Source organism: Microchirus variegatus, assembly GCF_963457635.1.
Source record: "Microchirus variegatus genome assembly, chromosome: 1".
NCBI lineage: Eukaryota > Metazoa > Chordata > Actinopteri > Pleuronectiformes > Soleidae > Microchirus > Microchirus variegatus.
The window spans coordinates 37,486,141-37,509,846 of NC_139802.1; the positions used below are offsets into that span (position 1 = coordinate 37,486,141).

Sequence of the window (23,706 nt, forward strand, 5' to 3'; positions counted from 1 at the left end):
GGATGTGTGTTTATAGGTCACATCTTCAAGCTTTACAAAAAGCATTTTTCTTTTTCTTCTTGTGCATGTTAAATAAATATAAATAAATAAAATAAAAATAAATAAAATAAATAAATAAAAAAACGTTAGTCGCGACAATTGTCACAAAACTTATTTTTTTAATAGACTGTTTTTCTGTAAAAAGTCTATAGGTTGTGCTGAAAAAAGGATATAAGAGACTCTATACTGCGGTGTTGTAATGTAACAAAGTACAAATACTTGTACTGTACTTAAGTATCCACATATTTGTACTTTTCTGTGTTATTTATATTTCTAGAGACTTTTACTCCACTACATTTCCTCTAACTATCTTTGTTACTCATTACTACCAAGGTGGGAGTAAAGAGGCTGGGCTAACTTGGCGAACCTGCTTCCAAAGGTAAGCTAGCAAGGCTACGGTTAGCATTAGCGTAGGGCTAACATAATACAAACACTGTGCAACCTCATTAGGCACAACGCACATTTTTAAAACTTTCGCTTAGCATTAGTGTAGCGAGCTGACTGTCAGCCACGTCAGTCACAAAACAGCTAGCTACGCTAATGCTAATCGAAAATTTTAAAATGTGTATAATAATAATAATGTGTGTGTGTGTATGTGTGTGTGTGTGTGTGTGTGTGTGTGTGTGTGTGTGTGTGTGTGTGTGTGTGTGTGTGTGTGTGTGTGTGCCTGTGTGTGTGTGCCTCTGGCCTGTTTTTGCCTCGTTTTTTTTAGGTTTGGCATGCGGCCCGTCTCCTCCCACTTCATCAAGAGATTGGCTTCAGCTGTGGGAAGCCGATTTAAAACTGGCATCAGTGAGACGGCGATCTCGCTGTGTGGCTCCGTCCAGAAAGGCCGGTGCTATTCAGGCGTCCAAAGAGACTTCTGTTTTTGTTGTTTCGGTTCACAAAGTTCTGCATTTACACGACATGGTGCCACTGACCCAGTTCTGATCTGTTCCTCCCCTGTGCCACAAAATAAATATGACCCATGACGATGCTGTAAGCAGGGGAAGAATAATCCAGATATGATCATATATGCCTGTACACTATGACCACATGACTCTCTGACCGGTGTCGTGGAGGATGAGGGTTCAAGTCAGTGGACTCAAGCCAAGGTTTTACGCCTTTTAAGGGTTAGGGTTGAGGATTACTTTCACTTCTGTTCCAGCCCACTCAGCATTTTTAGGGTCAGTCACCGAGTGTAAACCATGCATGCAGTGTAAATGCAGCCACTATTTTCAATTTAGTAGCTTCAAATAGTGTCTTCTGTCTGTGAGTGGTTGGTTTTGAGGATGATCAGGCCTCTTATACTCTGACCCCTCCTGTGCAGAACCAATCAGCTTACTGGATCCACCTAAACACACACAATCAGTCAATCACGCCCACACCTGTATCCCATAATATACACACATGAGTAAAAGGAAAGCACAATCTGTGTACGGTTGTAACAAACACAAAAAAGGGTTAAAAATACTGTTACTATTTGCACTACATATAACTGACACCATGTTATAGTTGTAACTGACAAATCGCTGATATTTTTCAGCCTTTATGACAGTTTTTTTGAAAAAAAATTTGGTCCAAAATTTGACAAAAACGTCATACTATACTATGTCATCCAACATTTGACAATTTTTTTGAAAAAAAATGTTGGTCCAAAATTTGACAAAAATGTCATGCTATACTATGACGTTCAAAATTTGAAAAAAAAATTGACGGTTTTTTTTGGTCCAAAATTTGACAAAAATGTCATACTATACTATGTCATCCAACATTTGACAATTTTTTTGAAAAAAAATGTTGGTCCAAAATTTGACAAAAATGTCATGCTATACTATGACGTTCAAAATTTGAAAAAAAAATTGACGTTTTTTTTTGGTCCAAAATTTGACAAAAATGTCATACTATGCTGTGTCGTCCAATATTTGACAATTTTTTGAAAAATAATTTTGGTCCAAAATTTGACAAAAACGTCATACAATAGTATGTCATCCAAAATGAGACAAAAAAGTCATGCTTTAGTATGTTGTCCTAAAATGTGTGTGTACAATCCTTGTATGGTTGTAACAAAGGCCAAAAAAGGGTTAGAAAACACTTTCACTATTTGCACTACATATAACTGACACCGTGTTATAGTTGTAACTGACAAATCGCTGATATTTTTCAGCCTTTATGACATTAGCCGTTTAGGAAATGGCAGATATGCAGTAGGAAAAGCACAGGTGTAAAAAAAAAAAAAAAAAAGGGCTTAGTAATGACGGCTGAGTTCCACATCATTTGCTCAGGTTCAGGGTCTTTGCTTGGCTCGCTGTCACGCTGCCATTGTTACTGCGATTGGTAACACCTGTGCTTTTCTGGCTTCATTTTCGAAAAACGTCTGCTGTGGAAGAAAAAATAAATAAATAAATAAATAAAGGCCAAGTTATTATACCAATTACATACAAGTTGAAAAGTGATTTAAGTGTTTTTACAAAACAGAAAGCACTTAACACCTAAGCCTCAAAATGTCTGCCTGGACCCTTTTTTCCCCCCTTATTTTAATCATAAAAGGGCCAGAAAATGTCCTGCAACTAAGTGCTTTTGCCCATTTACCCAGATTAACTTATTAACAATTTAAAATGAATAAAAACAAAAAGTTTAACACTGACGTCATACACGACACCAGATTCTGGCTGTTTTCCCCCCCAACTCCAGTTGAAGGACAACTTCTCAGCTTTTCAGACACTTTTGGAATTTTTCCATTAGCACAAACCGTTGCATAATTGCAGCAATGCAAGTTTTCAAAGTCGGCTTTTAATAGGTTACATCCCTGAATGTTTATTTAAATAAGCGCAAATGTAATATGTCTGCTCTTGAATGACAAACTTGATTAACTTGACGCTCAGGTCATTTTTGTTGCCAGGTTGGAGGCACAAATAAAACACATTCAACATTATTAAATCAAAACACCATCATAATAATAATAATAATAATAATAAAAAAGAGAGACTCTTACTTTTACACAGTGATAATGTGAAAGCTCAGGGAAAGATTTAAACCTTAATTACGGCGCCAACATCTGGCCGTTTGGAAAGAAATATTCACACCAGTCACTGGGCCAAGAAACTCTGAAGACTGAAGACGGCGGAGCGTCGACAGCCTCTGCAACAGCAGGTCGAGGGAACTCTGGCAGATGGTCGCGCTGTGAAACACGTCTGAGGTCTGACGGCGTGAAAAAGGAACGTACCTCAGGAAGACCGTAAACGGCAAGTTTAGTGCCAACAGCGATGTCATTATATATCGCATATTGTGTGTCGATGCGACAAAATAATGCAGCCAAAGAGGACGTCGATGTTTAGCAATATGCTTTTAAATCACGGCTTTACAACACGTTTGTATTATGGAAGAAGAAGATATTGTTAAATCCTGAACTGAGCTTGTTCAACAGAGGACCATGTTTTTTAATGTAGATATTTATAATCCCTCTAGTCTGATATGAAAATTACTATAATTCTTGATTTCACACATTCTAAGCTATAAAGTACTGTTCCTAGCAGTGTTGTACAGATCTTACATATCTGTACTTTACTTTATTTATAGAGACTTTTACTCCACTACATTTCCCAAAACTAGCTTTGAGACTCGTTACTACCAAATAAAATCAGAAGAAGAAGAGTTGTTAATGGTCTGTATTTATATGCTTTACACTATAGTTTTGCCAATCACACACTTCAACATGGCTTAAAGGTGCATTATGTAATAAATCTAAATCAACTGGCCATAAAATCCTCCTAATATGTCACAGAGACTCAGGAATAATGTTCATATAACAAACTGAACTCACCAACAACAACAGTACAGACAAAATATTTGCATTAAAAACAATATTTTGCAGACTGCAAATCATGTTTTGTCATGTGGCGCCACCTACCGCCATCTACCAATCATTGCAGCAAGTAGAGTCTCAGCTGCCGAGCAACCACAGGTTGCCAGTTACGTCAGAAAACGAAACCTAAAAGACCTCGGTATTTTGAATTTGAATGTAGTAACCGTTTTTGGCCACATTCTTACATATGGCACCTTTAAGTGTCTTGCTCTCAGGACCAGGACCAGGAATTGAACCCACAGCCTTCCAGTGGAAAGACAAGTCACCATGTCTCAATCCTCAGTAAATACAGTAACTGTCACATACTTTAAGACTTTTACTTAAGACACCAACAAGTTTCAGGTTAAGGAGCAAAGGGAAATTTATTATTTATTTGCAGCGCATACATCTCATTCATAATAATAATCATGATTGTTGGTAACTTTACAATAAATCGATTTAAAGTTATCACAAGGCGGCAAATATTTATATCAGTCCTTTCAGCGTGTACAGCAGAAATCTCCTTTACGTGTCTATTTGAGTGTTTTCAATGTTCTGTGATCCATATCAAAACATGTGATATAAAAAACGAAATAACTGAGCATTGGGTGACGTAGCGATTTCTGTGGTTGGCGTCACACACTGGGTTCCGGTCCAGTGTGTGATATTGAGGAGGGTTTATTGGCAAAAATTGAATAAACTATCCATAATTATGTTCGTGTAATAATAGTGTGATCAATCTTATAGCTCTTTGTTGGCTTGGAATAAGTACTTTGACTCAAGGGCTTTGCTTTATGGAGGTCACCATCTTGTGCCACTGTGTTTCTGGATCAGCCCGAGTGGAGTAAAACCAAGCAGAGTGTGCAATTTTTGATGAAGAAGAACGACATCCTCTCTCTACTCAGTGAAAGTACACAAGGACACTGACACACTTGCTATATTCTGCACTCTCACCATTTCATGTCACCAGTTCTTACACACTGAGCATTTTATAAATGAAGAAATCATTTTTTCACGTGATTACTTGTGAATTAATGAACTCCCCCCGTAGCAGCTGCGAGCATCGCCGAAAAAGAATTGATGGTCTAAAGCTGCCTGACTGGAGTAGCTGCTGAACTCAAAAGGGGATAAGAGGCAACGTGCCTTTTCCCTTTGAATACTTATTCACTTAAATCATCGCTAATGAGCTCATGGAGCCAGGACGCACAGCTAAGCCACTGGCTGTAAATAGGCTTTCACCATTGAGCTAAAATACAAATAAATACAATACAGTACACACACACACACACACACAGGCTCAGTCACACTCACATCCATTTCTGTGCAAATGTAAGAGTAAAAAAAAAATAATGTGCAAATTCAAGAATATAATCCACATACAAAGGACACACTCCCTTATACATATTATACTTAAGTGTGTAAATCTACTGAAGCGGGGCATCCAGTGCAAATCCTGTCTGTTGTAGTGTACGTGTTGTTCGGTGTAGACTGTATGTAAAAATGGACATCGTCTTCATGCTTGATAAATGAGGCCTTAAGCAGTTAGCCACCAGGGGGCGACTCTGCTGGGTGCAGAAAAAAGAACCATTGTTTGAAAAGAAGACTACGTGAAAACAAGCTTAATTCTTGATTTTTAACGTTGCTAAACATTTCCCTGAGTAGTTAACGGTCTCGATCACAAGTTTGAGGTCTTCTTCAATAGCACGATGCCAATTTTGTAATTTATGTTCCCATTTAAACGAAAATGGACGGTAAAGCACGGCATACAAGTGCAGATTGACTGACAGGTGATACAATCCAGCAGGTGAATCCTGTGAATTTCCTGTAAATCTACAGGCTTCACAGCAGGAGTTTGTTTTGCAACAAAAAGACTACGTCCATTTCAATATACAGTGTATGTGTTGTTAGGCAAAAGTAAGCAAATAGCTGCTCTGTAGAATCAGTAGGAATATTAATAGCAACCCTTTCCTCCTCACTGGCCACTCCGTTCATATATGATCACACCAGGACAGACAGATATGCACCGACCTCCTCACACCACTCCATTCTCTTTACACAGCAAAAACCCCTGCAGACATCTTCCTCTGAAGAGAAAGCAATCAGGCCGAGAACAGTCCTCCTGTAAGTCAGCCAGCAGGGGTCAAGCGAGTCAGTTTTCTCAGCTCTCATCATCCCACCCCTTGCGGGAGCAGCTGACGAGTTATGGACACCTAATTTCCTTGCTCCTGTTGAGAAGGCTAAAGGCAGTGTTTGGGAGCGAGATGACGAGCTGAAGGTCTCCTCATCAGTTCTCCACGTTGGCCCTGAGCATGCGAGGCTTGAGTCTTTGATGCAGTCGGTAGTCCTGACTGGTTGCTCTTCGCTGCGGAGCCGGGGAACCGAGCTGAGGGTTGGCCACGCCGAGCGCCTGCGTCTTGACAGCTCGCGGCAGCGCCCTGCTGCAGCTCACGGAGCGTCTGTCTTCACCGCCGCACGGCTGCGACTCCAGCTGAGCCTCACACAGCTCCAGCAGTGACAAGATCTGCTCCCTCAGCACCAGGGCCTTGAACCTACGACCAGCCAGGAAGAAAAAGGCCTCCACGAATGCCTGTAGTCCCATCCCTTAAAAACCAAGAGAAGTTCAGGTGAATCTCACCTCAGGACAAGAATAAAATATAGGATGTAGAAAAAGAACAACAGGAGTACGAACACCTATATCAAGAGCTGGATCGGCTCTACAGAGGACAGCATTGTCCGAACTACATAGGTTTTCAAACATACTTTGGTAGGGAAGAGTGAGGTAATGAACATTCAGCTGCAACTTCACCAATAAATGTTGCTAAATTTCAGACATCTTGAGATGCTGGTGGTAGATTTTGTGACCTTGGGACGAAGCCAGGATTTCCAAATTCTGTTAAATGCTAATCTAATATCCAAACAGACAAACCAGTATTACACACAGGACCTTTGAAGCGTTAAAATACGCCAGAGTCAATGTTATTATTTTCAGATTTCAGACATCTAATGGTGAGATTGTGAAATGTAACAGAGGACATCAGGGAACTATGGTGGCCTTAACCAGTTAATCAGTGCAGGATGGCAGCTGCCTAAATTACATTCGGTTTATTTTGAGCTACAAAAACTTTAATTTTTTATTTTAAAGCAATAATACACTAATACAAACATTCTACTGGGAAGTATATATCCAATTTCTGCCAATAAACCCTACAGTACTAAGCCTTATTCACTGGACCTTTAATAAACTGAGTGGGAGCTGCATATTCACTCCGAGTTTTTCATATTTTCAACTGTAGCCTCTGTTATTATCAGCCTGGAAGAAGTGAGCAGAAAACCCAAGGAATCCATGGAGAGGGAAACAATAACGAGAAGTCGAGTCACACTGATCTAACGCGGTGAAGGTTTGCGGGTCATCTACGGACGCAATTATTACAAAGTTATTACAGTTCACAAGTGTCCTTGTAAAAACATCAAACATCACACACACAACTTTAAAAATCCAATTTGTGATGTAAAAGAAAGTTTTTAGACCTCTTGCTACTTCCCAACCACATCCACAGAATGAACCGACCCTGAATTCAGTCTCCCTGAATACGTATTAGCTCTTTCCAAATTCAGCCCCACAATCTCGCCTGTACAGGCTGCTCCACCCTGGTCCACATGATCTCCATCCGTCCGCTCCGCCTCACAAACATTCCTGCACAAGGTGCGGCGTCTGAATAATTCATGTCTCTTTGCTGTCATTTTTGTGATCTCGGCTCATTTCAATTATGGGAGCACGGTGTCGGAGGGAAAACTGACAAAGAATGACAAGCAATTATCTGCGAGCGCAGTATTTGCTCCGAGTCTCAAGGATACTCGGCTCTCTGTCCTCTACATGTTGTTTCTTTGTGAGGGTTATGTGTTGTGTGTGGAGGGGGACAGTGTCTGTAGGGTTAAGACCTAGTTTTAGGGTTTGGGCTAGGGTAATGGTTAGGCACTTAAGCCCCTTTTCCACCTATGGTCCACGTTCACCTTGGCACGGCAAGGCACAGTTTACTACTACGAAATAGTACCTACTCAACGTGTGCAGAGTCATCACTGCGTGGCAAAAGCGGGACTAGTGGCTTGTAAAGCAATTGTTTTTTAGTGTAACTAAATCACTAGAATCAGTTAATTAAAACTATTTGTTCAGTACTTCCTCCATGACTGGAGCACAGACCAGACTCCGTCTGACACAGTCACTAGACTGAAATATAGCGGCGGTCGTGATCAGCAGCGCTGTTGCTAAATACAACAGACTCTTCTGTTAAATATTGAGATTTCCCTGGTAATTGTTGGAGATTAACCCACGTTTTCAGGATTGTTAAGTCTTTTTAACTGATCTACTGATCAAATAACCGTACCGTGCCGAGGCCGAGGCGAGGCGAGTCGAGTAACACGCCTTGAGAGTTTGTGTGTGTGTTTGATTGTGTTACCTGCTTCTCTGGAGTCGGATATCGTCCCTGACCAACGGCGTGTAATGTCTATGTAGAGGATATCCACTGAAGCCATGGTGAAGTTACTGTTACTGAGTTTACACGTCCTTAAAAAAATAATAATAATAATAATGTTTAAAATCAGTCACACATTAGCACTGTTTTTTTTTTCACCACTTTATTTATGTAGTCACTATTTAGACGAGGTACCAAGCAGGAGAATACAGAATGTTGCAGATTAAACTGGATTTAACTTCGTATAGAGTGAAACTATGGAAGAAAAATTCTAATTCATGAGGGGCACACAGTATATAAATGTATTTTAATAAAAAATAATAATAAATTACCTGAAGAAGGTTCTGAAGGCGGTGGGGCCCAGGCGCATGTTGCCCTTGACCCCGAGGAATCGTATGAACAGAGATGCAATTCGCTCCACCAGTCGCAGGCAGTTGAACTGTTTGCTGTACTTTGGATAAACCTGCTTCAGACACAGCGAGGGCAAAACTCCTTCGTCCAGACTCTTCTCTTGCTTCTCCAACTCCGCGGAAATCTCCTCCTTGTGCTCAAACCCTCCCGCCTTTGATTGTGACCTTTTTGTTGTGGAACAATAAGACGAGGATTATGCAAAGAAATATTAACCTAATTTTAAGTGAATTATACTTTCAAAAGACAGACAAAAAGCAAATCACTAAATGTATTCGTGCTGTGCAGGGCTGAGTAACAGCCTCCAGGTCATGCAGGGGCAGAGGCACAACACCATGAGGCCAAAGCAGAGAGCTTTTGTCAGCCGAGTAAGCGGCTGCCAAGCACCTGAGGTAGATAAATGCACCAAACATTTCACTTAAGTCTACACTTTTGGGCTGACTTGGCAGGGAGAAAGGGAAGAGTAATTCTGTATGAAGGACAAATGACTCCCCTTCAACTTCTTCCACTGACAGCCTCCGCACAGCCTTTACACTGTCAGTGCTTAATGTACAGCCTCAACATGCATCAGTAGCAAGATTTAAATGTGATAAGAGGTTCAGCGTATAATTATAAGAAATTCGTTGTTTTTTTTTAGTTCTCCTGAAAAGAAAGTAAAACAAAGCTCAGACGTGAAGGTCACTTTAATCGCATGCACGACTGTAACTCTAGGTACGGCATACTAAGGTGATGATGACTCTAGAAAAAAAAAAACACAGTGGATTCTCTGCAGTTGTTTTAATCAGCAAAGGCCATTTGTCACCGTAAGCCTGCGCTTGCATTAAGACCCAAATTGCCAAACTCCAGCGCGTTGACTGATGGCGGACAAATTTAGATTATAAAGACTTATAAAGACATTAAATGTCCTGAGCGGGGGATGGGGGGAGGGGGGGGGTATTGCAAAAAAAAAAAAAAAGCACTTATGTTAGTTGCTTAATTTGACCAAAAGTCTATCAACCATAAACTCTCAAATCATCAGTCTCTTGAGACACAGAGGTGATCAAGAGTTACAAGGAGATGGGAAATTAAAAAACGAGGCATGACCTCATTTCCAAGGATGAAAAAACTGCTTTTGAAAATGTTTTATGACTGGAAATTTTGAGGGAAAATAAATTGGCTTTTTTTGGCATTGAATTGGTAAAACTTATTAGATTTCAGATTACTGGTTAGGTTTGTTAAAGATGTTACTTTTTAAATTGTTTCTTGTTTGTATTTTGACTTGTATTTGTTTTTTTTTTCCTTTCAGTCCAAATAATTAAAGGTGCATTATGTAATAAATCTAAAGCAACTGGCAATAAAATCCTCCTAATATGTCACAGAGACTCAGGAATAATGTTCATATAACAAACTGAACTCACCAACAACAACAGTACAGCCAAAATATTTGCATTGAAAAAAATCTTTTGCGGACCGTGAAATCATGTTAATGGTTTAAAATCATGTTTTGGCATGTGGCGCCACCTACCAATCATTGCAATCAGTAGAGTCTCAGCTGTGGAGCAACCACGGGTTGCCAGTTAAGTTACAATGGTGGAGAAAACGAAACCTAAAAGACCTCGGTATTTTGAATTTGAGTGTAGTAACTGTTTTTGACCACATTCTTACATATGGCGCCTTTAACATCAATTACAGTGCTGAATTTGACAATTTTGCACCTACTTCTGGTCACATTCATTTCTTTTGCCAGTCAGATTATATTATACAACCTTCAAGGATTTTTGGTAAATCTCATCGAAAATTAATGGAGCCAGGAGTTCTGTGTGTTTTTACCTTTTGGGTCTGGTGCGGTAGTGCACACTCTGTGCTTTCCTCACATCTCCTTCACTCTCATTTTAGCTTTGTTGCCACTATTTCTCCACAGCACAACTAATTACATCTTTTTTCCCCCCCCGACTAATTTGATAAAGTCAGTGTGACCTTGTAGAAAAGTCTCATCAACTAGAGTAAGTGACGGACGCCTGTGTGGGTGCAAAGAGATTTTCTTTTAGGATAACGCCTGTCGTCAACATGCATTTCGCAACAAAGAGAAGAACATAAAGGTAATTTCACATCAAGGGCACGCAGTACTGCCGACTAAAACGAGGCAGCTTCTTTCTCCATGAATTAGTGAGCAGTGTGAATGGCACTGAGAGAGCACTGCTGAATGTTTAATAGAATCAATCATCCCTCAGCAGCCACAAGGACACCGCCCACATCTATTTAGACAGGACAGGCTCAGCTAAAAACAGACATGTCTTCTGCAGGAGCCAAAAAGCCAGACAGACAGTGACGGGAATGTCTGTAAACACTCCCCAGCACACAGAGAGGAAACTGACGGGGAGGCAAAGCCAGAGGGTAAAAGGTGAAGAATGGACGAGTTATTAAAAAACGAAATTCAGGAGGGCCGGGGCCAAACGGTACCGAGTGTACGTGTGAAAGTCTGAGCCTAATTTGGCTGTCATTAGCCAGCTATTTCTGCTCTCCTGGTGAGTAAATGTTTAAAACTACTGCACACTGTCAAAAGTCTCAAAAAAGGGTGTCAAGTGTGTCAGTAAAAGAATTACAGTGGCTGTGTGCACCTATTAACATTTCAGAAATCAGAAAAATGACTTTCCTCTGAGCGTGACTCATGCTAAACAAGGAAGATGAAAATAGAAATATTCTCCCACGGGAAACAATGAACTCTTCGTATGTGTTTAAGATTTAAAACCCACATGTTATCACTTCTTTCTTTTTTATACACACATTTACTTGTAAAAAAAATATGACAATGACTCGTGTTTTTTTTTTAAGCTGCACCCGACTTGGATGAGACTGCAATCCATCTTTTTTTTTTTTTTTTTAAGCAGATGACATGTTTGTACCTTACTTCAAGGTACGTGCGCCTCTGAAAACGAGCTTTTTTGTTCTCACCTATTCCAAAATAACTCTCACAATGGCACATAAATCCCCCTCAGAGTCATTGTTCGGAGAAAAAATTAATGAGCTCGGTGCGAGGAATACATGTAACGGATACCATCACACCCTCCTTCTCACAATTCCACATATATGGTGCTCTTTTCACCAGTCTTGCCACTTTCCCCCTTTGTTCCGCCATCTCAACTTTACTTATTTTTCTTACATAAGCTCCTACTTCATCTCCTTTAAATAGCAGCGCCATTCTTTTACTTTGCTGTACCTTTTGCACTGTGTGCCTGGTCACTTCTCATTGCTCTCTCACTTCATTTTGTCGAGTGAAATTCATACAGGGGTGGATTCAGTCTAAACTGTGCGTTCTGACTGACTGAATCCCATCCATCCTACTGCACAACAGCTGTCAGTGACCACAGCACAGGTATATTTACTTACTAGTACACCATCTGTGCAGTAAACACATCATTTAACATCACAAAACAGTGCTGAAAATGTTTTGTTTGTTCTTTGAAAGTGAGTATGCGGTTCTTCTCCATTTAAATGTGTCTCTGTACTGAATCTAAAGTGTCTGCAAAAGACAGTTCTCATTTCACTTTATCAGCCCCATTTGTCTCCTATCATCAGTAATCCAATTGGAGGGCTGCATTTCCACACGTAGCTCCTCATATTTCCACAAGTTCCAGTGTGGAACCACATGTGGATCTCTGAGCAATTACCACAACACGGCAGTCGTGATTTGACCTAGTTTTGTGGAACACGCATTTCTAATATCGTATGATTATGTTTGTGAGAGGCTAAAATTGCGGTCGACATAAAAAAAAAAAATTACTCCCACTGAAGATTTATTTTTAGCACTTCTGAAACTTTTCATGGCCACTTCCCGCAGCGCCGGAATGCTGCCATTCCCACGCGGAAACAAAACTGGGTGCCCTCACATTTGGCGATGGTTAGAATGTAACAGACACTTATTTATATTTAAAAGTTACAAACTACAGCGTTAACGTGGATAAGAGTCAGACATGCGGGAACACTGCATGCGCCTTAGTGCCTGTGCAAATTCATCAACACCAGACTGTGGAAGTGAATGATGAATGAGTTCCTACTGAGGGCCCCGTGTCGTTGGCTGCATTAATAAGATTTTTCAGAGCATATCCAATTTTAGGCCTAATTTAATAAACATTGGCACTAGCTAGTTAGGGACATAATTAGCATATCACACCCTCCCCCAACCACAAGACACTATCTGCACAGCTGACAGGAAACTTCCCTGCGAACACGACCTGATATGAATATTTTATCTTTTATTCTTTTCTGGTTCAACACAATTAACAAAATTGTACACCATAGAACTCAGTTTAATTCAATACATTTATATTTGTGTGAATTTGAAGGTTCAGGTATCAGCTACAGACCAGGAATTCACCTTTACGCCATCTCCTACCAAGTTTATTGGAGAGAAAGAGATTAAATTATTATTTAGTAATTATTGAGTTGAGAACTGACTGTCCAATTTGTGCCAAGTAGCTGAGAATTCAGATCTCTAACCACACTCTCTGTAGCTGAGTCGCTGACTTCTGTTACTTTTTGTTCCATCTCATTGTCACATGTTGTTACCGTTAGTTCAAATAAAGCTGTTACCCGATTCCCTTTCCAAACATTGACATGCAGTGAATTCCAATATTAAGCGTCACCGTGAGTCACTACAGCTTCTTCCAGGGCATAAACACCTGTCCTTGTCAGCGTCATTCTTACAGAAGCGCTGGGTTAAATTATATTAAAGATCACTGCGCTTGTTTCTCACTCGACTCAAGCCTCTTGTCGCCACAGGACTGCAGATTAAAGACGCTCTCACACTCTGATATCTAACTTAGATTTCCTTGCACTACTTAACTGGCTTCAGGAGGCTTAAATTAGAGGGGAGGTGTCACTGTTCATCTAAAAGGGTGAAATAAATGGATGAATGTATTTTATAGCACAACTCTGGTTGTGAACAACTGAAATAATAAGTAAGAATCTCGTTAAGAGCAACTCAAGCACTGAGATCTGCAATAACTCCCTTAAAGCAATAAGACGCTGCTTTTATGTAAATAAAAAGTAATAAAATTGCATATTACTTGTCCTGACACACACATTAAGGTTTTCAGGAGTTCTCACTTACTTCACAACCAAATATTTGAGTCAATATAAAATGAGAGCTATTGGACTGAAGATTAAGAAGAAAGAAATAAGTTGAACAAATAAATGTAAACTGTCCTTATCATTCAAGGACAGGTACAGAATGTAGTTCTGTTGATCGGCGCTAAATGAAAACGCAGCATCGCAGGAGTATTTATTAACAACATATTAAAGGTGGATTATACAAATACGCCACTGGTATTATCCCAGAGAATATATTCCCCTGCAGAACAAAGCAGATCAAATATGTGATACAGAAGTTAATCTACGGTGGAAGCGAGAAAGAGGCAAAGGAAGGAGAGAAATAGTGATAGCGATAAGAAAGAAATGGAGACGGTGGTAAAAAAGAAAGACTAAATCCTCTTGTCACAGAAGAAAAACACATAGAGAGGGAAAAGTAAAAGCTCTCTACTGTGGTAGAGGGAATTTACTGCCAAGCACCACACAATGCTAGTCAGCCGGAGAAACTGAGCCACTCGACTCATAGAAGTAAAGTGTGAATTTCCACCAGAGCTCAGCTGAATTTAATTTTTCCATCTAACAGGCTTAGAGAGAGCTGTTGAGTGGTGCAGCGCTGGGGTCTGATCTGAGGAGGGAGTGGCAGAGAAAGGTGCCATGTCCTTAAGTGGACTCTTAAGGCCAGCAGACAAAGAGCAGAGGATTTAAGAACTTCAACCTGTGTGTTTACTGTGACTGTACTGTGTGTACTCACAGTGAAGGTTTCCTTTGGCCAGGATCCATGAGGCGCAGAGTGTCCCTGATCACACCCACTTTGACGTCTTCGTCCACAGGACTGGGCACATATTCAAACACTCCCGGTGACACCTGAAACAAATACAAATACTTATTACAACAATCATAGTACAAATATAACAGACTACAATATAACACAATATTGTTGACACTCTCTTTTACCTCCTTTTCATGTTCTATCCTCATACTGGGGTTGGAGTTCACCTCTAGCAAAATTGGCTTCAGGTTCTTCATCAGCAGGATGTCAAAACCTAATATCTGAGACACACACTAATTATATTATTTATTTGAATAATGATATACTAGTGTTACACAAAGCCGATACGATACTCAGTATCAGTCCGATACTGGTCAAAATATTGCATGTTTTACTATGCAGACTGCAAAAATGGAAATAAAACAGCATCTTCACCGAGTCATCTTGTGAGCTTTTTATTTCTTCTTTATGGGAGAAGAATATGTGTTACACAGCTGGTGAAATGTGTTTTTAAAATAGCTTGAAATGCCTATAACACACAGCTTCATAAAAGGTCTAAAATTACTGTATCGGACCAACATTGGTATCGATACATACCCTAGTTTGTGATGTCGGTATCAATATCGGACAAGAAAAAGTGGTATTGCACCATCCCTATGCATAATATGCTTTCTATAGGTTAAGGCTGCCAACAGTACAATATTCCTACCATGTACAGAAAATACTGATTGTATTCATGCACCGCAAAAGCTCATACTGACACTTAATATAAACTGTTAAACATTCAGGTAACAATCAGTAAGGAAGGATTTCATGCATGTGCAGTTTAACTCTTTGAATGACGTATGCAGTAAGTCTGCCGTCGATGTTTTTGGCGTTTCCGTTAGTAAATGAGTACAGCAACTCAAGAATGTCAATTGCTATAAAGAATTCCGGAATCACCACCACCAATAGTATATATATATATATCTTATAAGAATGTCTTATAAGATTGGCTATAACCTACATTTGATATAATGTCCTTGGATGAGGTTAAAATAGTATCATGGTACATTATGTCAATCAGATGACAGCTGAAGGTAAAGCACATACTGTGAAGTTCTCCCTACAAAGTGTTCGCCACCTACCTGGAAGCATGTGGGTCCTGGTTTACCCGGTGGTATTTCAGCCTGGTGATAGACTTTAAGTTCAGGCACCACGGCGATGACCGTTTTGATGACAAGAGCGATGATGTCCGACCACACCCTCTTGATGTCCACGCCTTTGGCTGCCAGCCTGTAGAGGACGCTGGAGAGGGTGCGCTTGCTGCCCGTGTTCTGGCTGTCGGAGTGGATGAAGTTTCCGCTGTGGACGTTGAGGGAGTAATTCGTCAAGTGCATGAAGACGTGGCTAAGATTCTTCTGGCTTGGCTCCTGCACAATCAGAACACGAGCATGACCTTAATTTTGTGTGTATGCCATAAAATTAGAAGAACAAAGATAATATCTTTAAAGTAGGGCTGAGATATATGGCTTATAAAATATAATATATCTCAATATTTTTAGGCTACAACATAGCTGGACACAAGCAGTCCCTGTGAGCTCATGGAGAGTTTGTTTTTGAGGTTTGTGGTTCTTACCTTACAGTGACAAATTATACATTGTAAATAATAAAAAACTGCCAGCATGAATGGCACCGTTATGGTCACCTGGTAGGGCTCTGTGCAAAAGCGTGTGAGGCCTTCCTTGGCAATGTAGATCTCCAATGGCGCCAGAGACTTGATCAGTACATACAGGCGGATATCAAACTTGAGCTTGTCAATGAGTAACGGCTTCTGGATGTACTCCTGGACGACACCCTGTTTGGCCTGTGAACCTGCCATGAGTTTTAGGTCACTGGGGTCACGGATGAGGTAGATGCCGTCCCCCTGAGAACCCCCGTCTGGCTTGACGATGAAGGTGGGATTCACAGTGCCGTCGTTCTCCTTCACCATGCGAATCTATGGCAGGGGAACGAGAAACTTATATTTGGCTGTTAGTGTTATTCTTTTTATTCTTCACTGTTTAATCTGTTCATTGATCATCGTTTTGTCTGAAACATATTTTTCAATGAATTTATGTGATTGCAAAAATGTTTAATCTTACAATTTATCCGACTAAATTTTATTTTCAGAATCCTCCATGTATAAAAGACTTATCTTTAGGGATGGGGAAGAATATTTGAGCATTCGTTTGATTATAAAATATCAATCAGATAACGCAACTATTTGTAAGTATTTTAAAGACCGTTGGTTATTTTTAAATGAATAAAACATCATCAGCTTCTTCAATGTGAATATTCTATAATTATTTGCTCCATGTAATAGATAGAAACCATTAAAACTGAATAAGTTTAGTTTGTAGTCAAAACATCATCATTTCCAGGTTTGATAAACAACAAACAACATTTTTCAACAGTTTCATTTTCAAACAACAACATCAATTAAGTGGCATAATAATTGGCAGATCAATCGATTATAAAATAATTATTAGTTGCGGCCATAATATATACTAATACATCCAACCTGACCAAACACTCGCTTACATTCAATAAGAAACAGGTTTGTTTCTGGAATTAAATTGTGATATTTTAGTGCCCCCTGCTGGACATTATACAGAGCTGCAAATATAAAATTTTTGTGGACCAGAACCAGATGTATTATCTTCCATTTAAGTGTAATTATTGGGCAAAAAAAAAAAGAAAATGTACCACCTATTGTAACATTTTCTTTATAATAGTTTAATAAATTCTTCTGCAATTAGATGTGACATATATTCAAATTATGTCTTACTGTTTTACACCCAAATGGTCCGACTTATTTTATTTTCAGAAATCTCCCATATGTATAAAAGACTTATATTTATCAAGTACGGTTTTAGGGATGGGCAAGAATATTTGTTCATTTGAGCATTCGTTTGATGATATAAAGTGAAACGGATAACGCAACTATTTGTAAGTATTTTAAAAAGACACATTTTCAACAGACTCATTAATCTTTCTCTTGTATCCTCCACATGATGTGGTGTAGCCTTGCTTTGAGTCTGGGTCTGAGTGCTGCAGGTTGTATGGAGTCATTGTTTACCTTTTTATTCATTTATAAACCTGTGGTGTTGTGCTGTAGAACTGGGAGGAAGATTTGTCTTTGACAGCTCAGACAGGTAACAGCAGAGATGTCAAACGTACGGCCCGAGGGCCAGAATCGGGTCCAATCTGGTCCGCATGATGGATTTGTGAAAATTCAGGAACTGAAATCTATATTTTTCAGGGGGGGGGGGGGTTGTGCCTTTGTAGATCCACCATCATCTGTAAGTTGTAATGCACATATGCATGTACATGCGCAAATTGTAAAACTTGCATAATTGCATTGTTGAAATTACATGAGAAAATATTTTGAATTCTTGTCGTTTGAAAATGATTATTCTATTACTGTAGAATATCGCTATTAATACTATCGCTGTATATTTCATGTTCAGGTTAATCCCTCTTTAGTTTTGATTAGCATTTTAGCTTTTGAGCTACCATGGCTGATATATAGTCAGGTCCGTAAATATTGGGACATCGACACAATTCTCTTCTTTTTGGCTCAATACACCACTACAATGGATTTGAAATGAAACGAACGAGATGTGCTTTAACTGCACACTTTCAGCTTTCAGCAGGACGAATTCTTAGGTGTTTTCGAGCAATAATATCTGCTCATTATCAGCCAAATGCTTCAGAACTCATTGGATGGCGCTTCACAGTGCAGATGGACAATGACCCAAAGCATACTGCAAAAAGCAACCAAAGAGTTTTTTAAGGCAAATAAGTGGGAATGTTATGTTAATGGCCAAGTCAATGGCCTGACCTGAATCCGATTAAGCATGCATTTCACTTGCTGAAGACCAGGGGGAGGGAAAAATGCCCCAAGAACAAACAGGAACTGAAGACCGTTGCAGTAGAGACATGGCAGAGCATCACCAGGGATGAAACCCAGCGTCTGGTGATGTCTATGCCTTCCAGACTTCAGGCTGTAATTGACTGCAAAGGATTTGCATCAAAAGTATTAAACAATGAACGTTTTATTTTTGTTTGATTTGGTTTAGTTTGTCCCATTACTTTTGGTCCCCTAAAAAGTGGGAGGCACATAGAAAGTGTTGTAATTCTTACACCGTTCACTTGATTTGGATGTAAATACCCTCAAACGAATACCCTTGTTTCATTTCAAAGCCATTGTAGTGGTATATAGAGCCAAAAAGAAGAGAGTTGTGTCGATGTCCCAATATTTATGGATCTGTATATTACAGGAAAGCAATTTTTGATTTCACCTCATCCCAAATAAAACAGAAAACTACAGACATCAAATCAAGTTATCATCATGTCTTTATGTGACACAACTATACCTGTGTGGAGAACTGCTGGTACTCCTCGGGCAGGATCCAAGAACGGGGATAGAAGTCATACTCTTCAGGGAACAGCTCCTGCACAGTCCGCATTGCACGACTCAGGTTGATCTTTCTCAGCATATCAATCATTCCTGCAATGCACAAAGGGAAAGTCGAGATATCATCTCCCTGATATCATGAATTCATCTACTGCTGACAAAGCAGACAGACCATGTGATAAGATATGACTGTGCAACACAAGGCGTATATAAAGGAAGATGAGTGCAAGCCAGGAGGTGACTTCTTCCAAACACAATAATCTCATGAGACTCTAATGTGATGATTACTGTCATGGCATGAAAAGGTAAGCATTGGACTAATGAGGATCAGTAAGGCTTTGACTAAATCCCTCCTGTTGTGATAACAAAATACACATGAAGTGCTGCGCGCTGCCGTAAAAGCCACGTCTCCATCGCGATCCACGGTTCAAAGAGCATTAATGGAGGGTGCTTCGTGTGAACAGAAGGCCCTCAGGGAGGATTAGGAGAGTCGCGAAATACCTGGGAACTTGTTCACCTGCCCTGAGACAATGTTTTCATTATCATGGAAGGAGACGCTGTGCCAGTAGATATCGCAGGGTGCTCGTCTCCCCAGAGGAAACTGAAGACAGAGAGAAATGAGAAAGCAGGAAAAATTATTTTAAAAAAACAATTCATTTTGAAACGAATACTTCTTCTGCACCTTTATGAGATAGTGAGAGTTTAAATATTTAGTCTAATTATGATATTCCTGACAGATTTGTGATACAATTTGTTCAGTCAAGCTTCAGTTCAGTACACAAAAAGGAGCAGCGCCACATGAGACATTGTCAAAATATTGGCATAAAACAGGACAATTAAATCTTTAGGATTTGCTAATGGCATTGTTACTAATACTAATTGAATGTTCAGCCATAATCTTTAGAATGACTCAGGACATTTGGGCGGGTGATCATAGAGAGGCAAGGTAATCTTGCACAAAGATGGCAGGCAGTATGTGTTCTGTAGGTTGGAGCGAGCGAAGAGGAGAGAAGTGATACTATAAAAGGATTTAGAGAAAGCTGGGAAATCCTACTGGCACAAGACACAGCTTTTGTCCTCGGTATCTCGACTCCTGCCCACACTCACACCACACATTGTCTATCTATTGTTTTGTTGGATTTAATTAAATTAACAGCATCACACAATGGTGTTTTGAATACTTTCATGAGTGGACATTCAGCAGTTTAATTTTAAACTTAATTCAAATGTATCCAATCATTTTAAATAAATCAACTTTGACTATTAAAAATAGCTTCCACTGTTCTCCTCTTTCACCTTTAGCTTTGTATTAATGAAAACTCTTGTTTTTATTCATACATTTAATTAAAAACAAGGTTTGATGCTTAATTTACACACCAATTTATTCAGTCATATATTTTCCAGCTCTCAATACAGCAGGGGTCGTCTTTTTCATTATGTGGATTCACCGCAAATACTCTAGTGACGATTGTCTAACTTAATTGTGATAAAGCAGCGACTGGGTGGAAACGTTATAACCCTCCTCTGCTCATGTGTGCGACTCAGAACCATAAAAAAAAATGAATTTTCATTATTACTTATTGCATCAGTGTGCACCATGAAGAGGAGAGTGATTCAAAGAGGAACGTTATGGCTTAACTTACTGCTCATTATATGCTTTTTTTGTGTGGAAACTCTTCGTTGCATGCATGTATATTTTTTCTCTTGCATTTATTTGCCAACTGTCTATCTTTGTATTTACTGACCTATATTTTTGTGGTTTTAAATGATCAGAAAATGCACCCAGTTCCTGGTATAATGAAAGTTGTTGGAGGCAATCAACACTGACCCCGGTATTTATTATGCAATAGTCTGTCTTTAAATTTATAATATCACGACTCTATATCAAGTTGTACTGAAAGGTCAGCAGTGCATCATCACTCGCTACCTCTGCTAAATTCTACCCTGCTGTGACCAACCACCACGCTGTCCCGGTACAAGATAGACAGACCAGTGACAGAATTACACCTCATTAATGAGTTAGCGTGCGAGCGTGTGAAGCAGGGGAAACCCTGCCTCACAAGCCAAAATGGCTATAAATACAAACGGAGAGAGATGCCAGCGTATAACTGTCTAACCACATCAGGGGAAGGAGGTCAAAAATAATCAGAGTAGTTTCTAAGCAATCGGACCGACAAACAAGCTTCCTGTGTGTGTGCGTGGACAGATGAGACATAGTGTACGTCCGCATTCAAGCCAGTCAGTTAGGTCACTTGACCTTTTATCTACAAAGGCATGTTTTTTCATGCAGTACAAGAAAGCATCAAGGCACAAGATGGTGCTTTGATTCAATAGTTCATCAAATACTGAGCCTGTGACCAAATGCATGGTTATTAGCCTCATTTTTATAAAGTTGTCACTCAGACCCTCTGGCTTAGTATTCTCTGCCTCAAATAGGACTAAAAGTCTATCGGATTAGCGGAGCTTAAGGCTAATCATTTCCCGCTGTTTAAGAGAATGCCATATGCTGAAAGTCAGATGATAACATTTTTTGATGCCACAGAAAACTGCAGGTGTACAAAAGGACAACTCGACAGTCAAAACAACGTATCATGCCATATTGCAAAGCTAATAAACTGGCTGTTGTGTTACAACTTTCGCCAAATCTATGTCCATTTCCTAATTGTTTACACAAACAGAGCAAAGGTACTGGAGTTTCAACCCCTTCAAAAATGTTGACAGGTACTTTCAGAATGACACGGGGATCTACAGTGCCCTCAACTTCACTGGGGGGTGGACAGCGAGGACAAAGCGTGGTAATGTATAGTCCTCCGGTCTACGATTTCAGATGCGAGACATGGAAGGACTTTAGTGTCACTGCATGGTCACCAGTGAAAAGTAGCGTCTACGTTTCCCCCGTCTCGTGGCTTCACCCATCTTTACTCCTCATGCATAATGAAGACCACATTAATAATGGTTGGAAGCAGGTATTAATTGCATCACATTTAAAGTGTCCAGGTGGTGTTTGTGGCTCGGAGTAAGAAGAACGGGATCAATTTGCCGTCCCATAAATCTTTTAAAGTTGTTGCTTTGTATTTAGAATAACGTGTATCCACAGCCATCCTCAGTCCTTTTGTAATTTAGGAGGTAAGCAATGTCAGCTTGTGGCTGGGTTAAATGTTATCATATCATCTAATCAAAGGATGGTAGAAATAGTACATCTACAGTTTTTTCAAAGGGAAGAAAACAAAAAATCTATTTTATAATGATTTGGTTTTGTTTGAGGGCCCGTTAAAGTGATCTCGAGTTGCTGCAGTGCTTTGCACATTTCTGCTAGTTCTTCTACAGAAATAATGCATGCAACCTTGCCTTATGTCTGACTGTGACCTCTTCAACCATAATCCAGCTCATCATTGCCCAGATGGCAGCAGAAAATGTGTTTGTGTGTCAGCTACAATAAGGCACCTGCCTGGAGAGGAATATCTGTCTTGACTTTAAGCCAATTCACATCATGGTTGTGTCACAAGTGGCATATTATGATTCTTAAGGACTATTCCCAATAGGCATTAAACATCAGTGAAGGTGCTTGGTGATATATCTACCTAAAAAAAACAGACATACGGTTGTAATTAAGAATAGAGATTAAGAGAACAGTAAAGTGTACGTTATCCGTGTATGCTACACATTACCCACACTATTGTGTATCGTCATCCAATTGAAGCACTAATGCGCTAAGCAGTAAGTTCCCAACTAAGATGTGTGTTGCTGCCGAGTTAAACCTGATTAGCTAAACGTGAAAAGCACAAAGAGGAAAAGCATTTCTTCAAGACAGACAAAAATGAGAGAACGAATAATTAAAACGTTCACATAGCACACCTCTTTCCACTTCAAGTACTTGATGCTTATTTTCATAGCCTCCAATGAGGTTTTGGCTTTAGATGTATCCACCGTCACTGGTCTTCTCTTTCTTTGAGAAACTTTGAATCCATCCTCGCGGCGTGTTTCTTGGCCGTTTTTGGACGCATGGATGGTCACGTAGTTCCCATTAGACTCCGACTTGCCCTGCAGTACCTTTCCAGTCCCTCTGACGTGGAGGGTCCGCTCATGCTCCAGCCTGTTCTGGTTTCTCCCAGCGTGAGCAGAAACCGATGACAGATCTGTGATGCGTCTGCCACTGCAGTTCTTGTCATCTTTCCCCTGCTTACTGTGACCTTTCCCTCTGTGTTTAGAAGTGATAGCGGGGCTGGATGCTTCTCCTCCAGATGTGCTGATGCTGGAGGGGTCTGGTGAGACAGAGGCAGGGGGAGAAGGCTCTTGGAGGTGTTCCTCAGCATCCACACCCTGCTTCCCTTCATCCTGGCCCAAGGTTTTCATCTGTTCGAGTTGCACCTTTACTTTGACATAATGATCACTCATGCTGTGAAATACTGCTGGACGGGGGACAGTGGTACCACAGAGTGCAGCAATCCAAATCCGGCGAGGTAACCTTGTTCTGACACAATGTAGTGAGCATTTCTAGCCTAAGGAGCCAACTGAGACAGGATGTACGTCCACAAGTCTGCAGTGTTACCTTGCTAAGAATCCGGTTGACATTTTAACGCTACAGAGGTACACTAGCTGACGTCGCTCACTAGCAGAAAACATTAATTTATTGAGCAAATATATGCAAGCTGTCATAAACAGAGCTGCTAAAGGAACGCAGCACTTACTG

The 23,706-nt window shown here is 40.1% G+C and overlaps 1 protein-coding gene across 1 annotated transcript; it reads right to left on the minus strand.

The window, feature by feature from the left end:
* Positions 1–5,535: 5,535 nt before the first annotated feature.
* On the minus strand, positions 5,536–23,411 carry ttll11 (tubulin tyrosine ligase-like family, member 11; the record flags this gene model as incomplete). Its single annotated transcript, XM_083888223.1, has 10 exons — positions 5,536–6,463; positions 8,317–8,423; positions 8,664–8,912; positions 14,558–14,670; positions 14,761–14,856; positions 15,703–15,987; positions 16,263–16,553; positions 18,976–19,109; positions 19,518–19,617; positions 22,872–23,411. The coding sequence occupies 10 exons, from the start codon at positions 23,409–23,411 to the stop codon at positions 6,147–6,149; spliced, it is 2,232 nt and encodes a 743-aa protein (XP_083744349.1). The 3' UTR covers positions 5,536–6,146.
* Between the last annotated feature and the right edge of the window lie 295 nt (positions 23,412–23,706).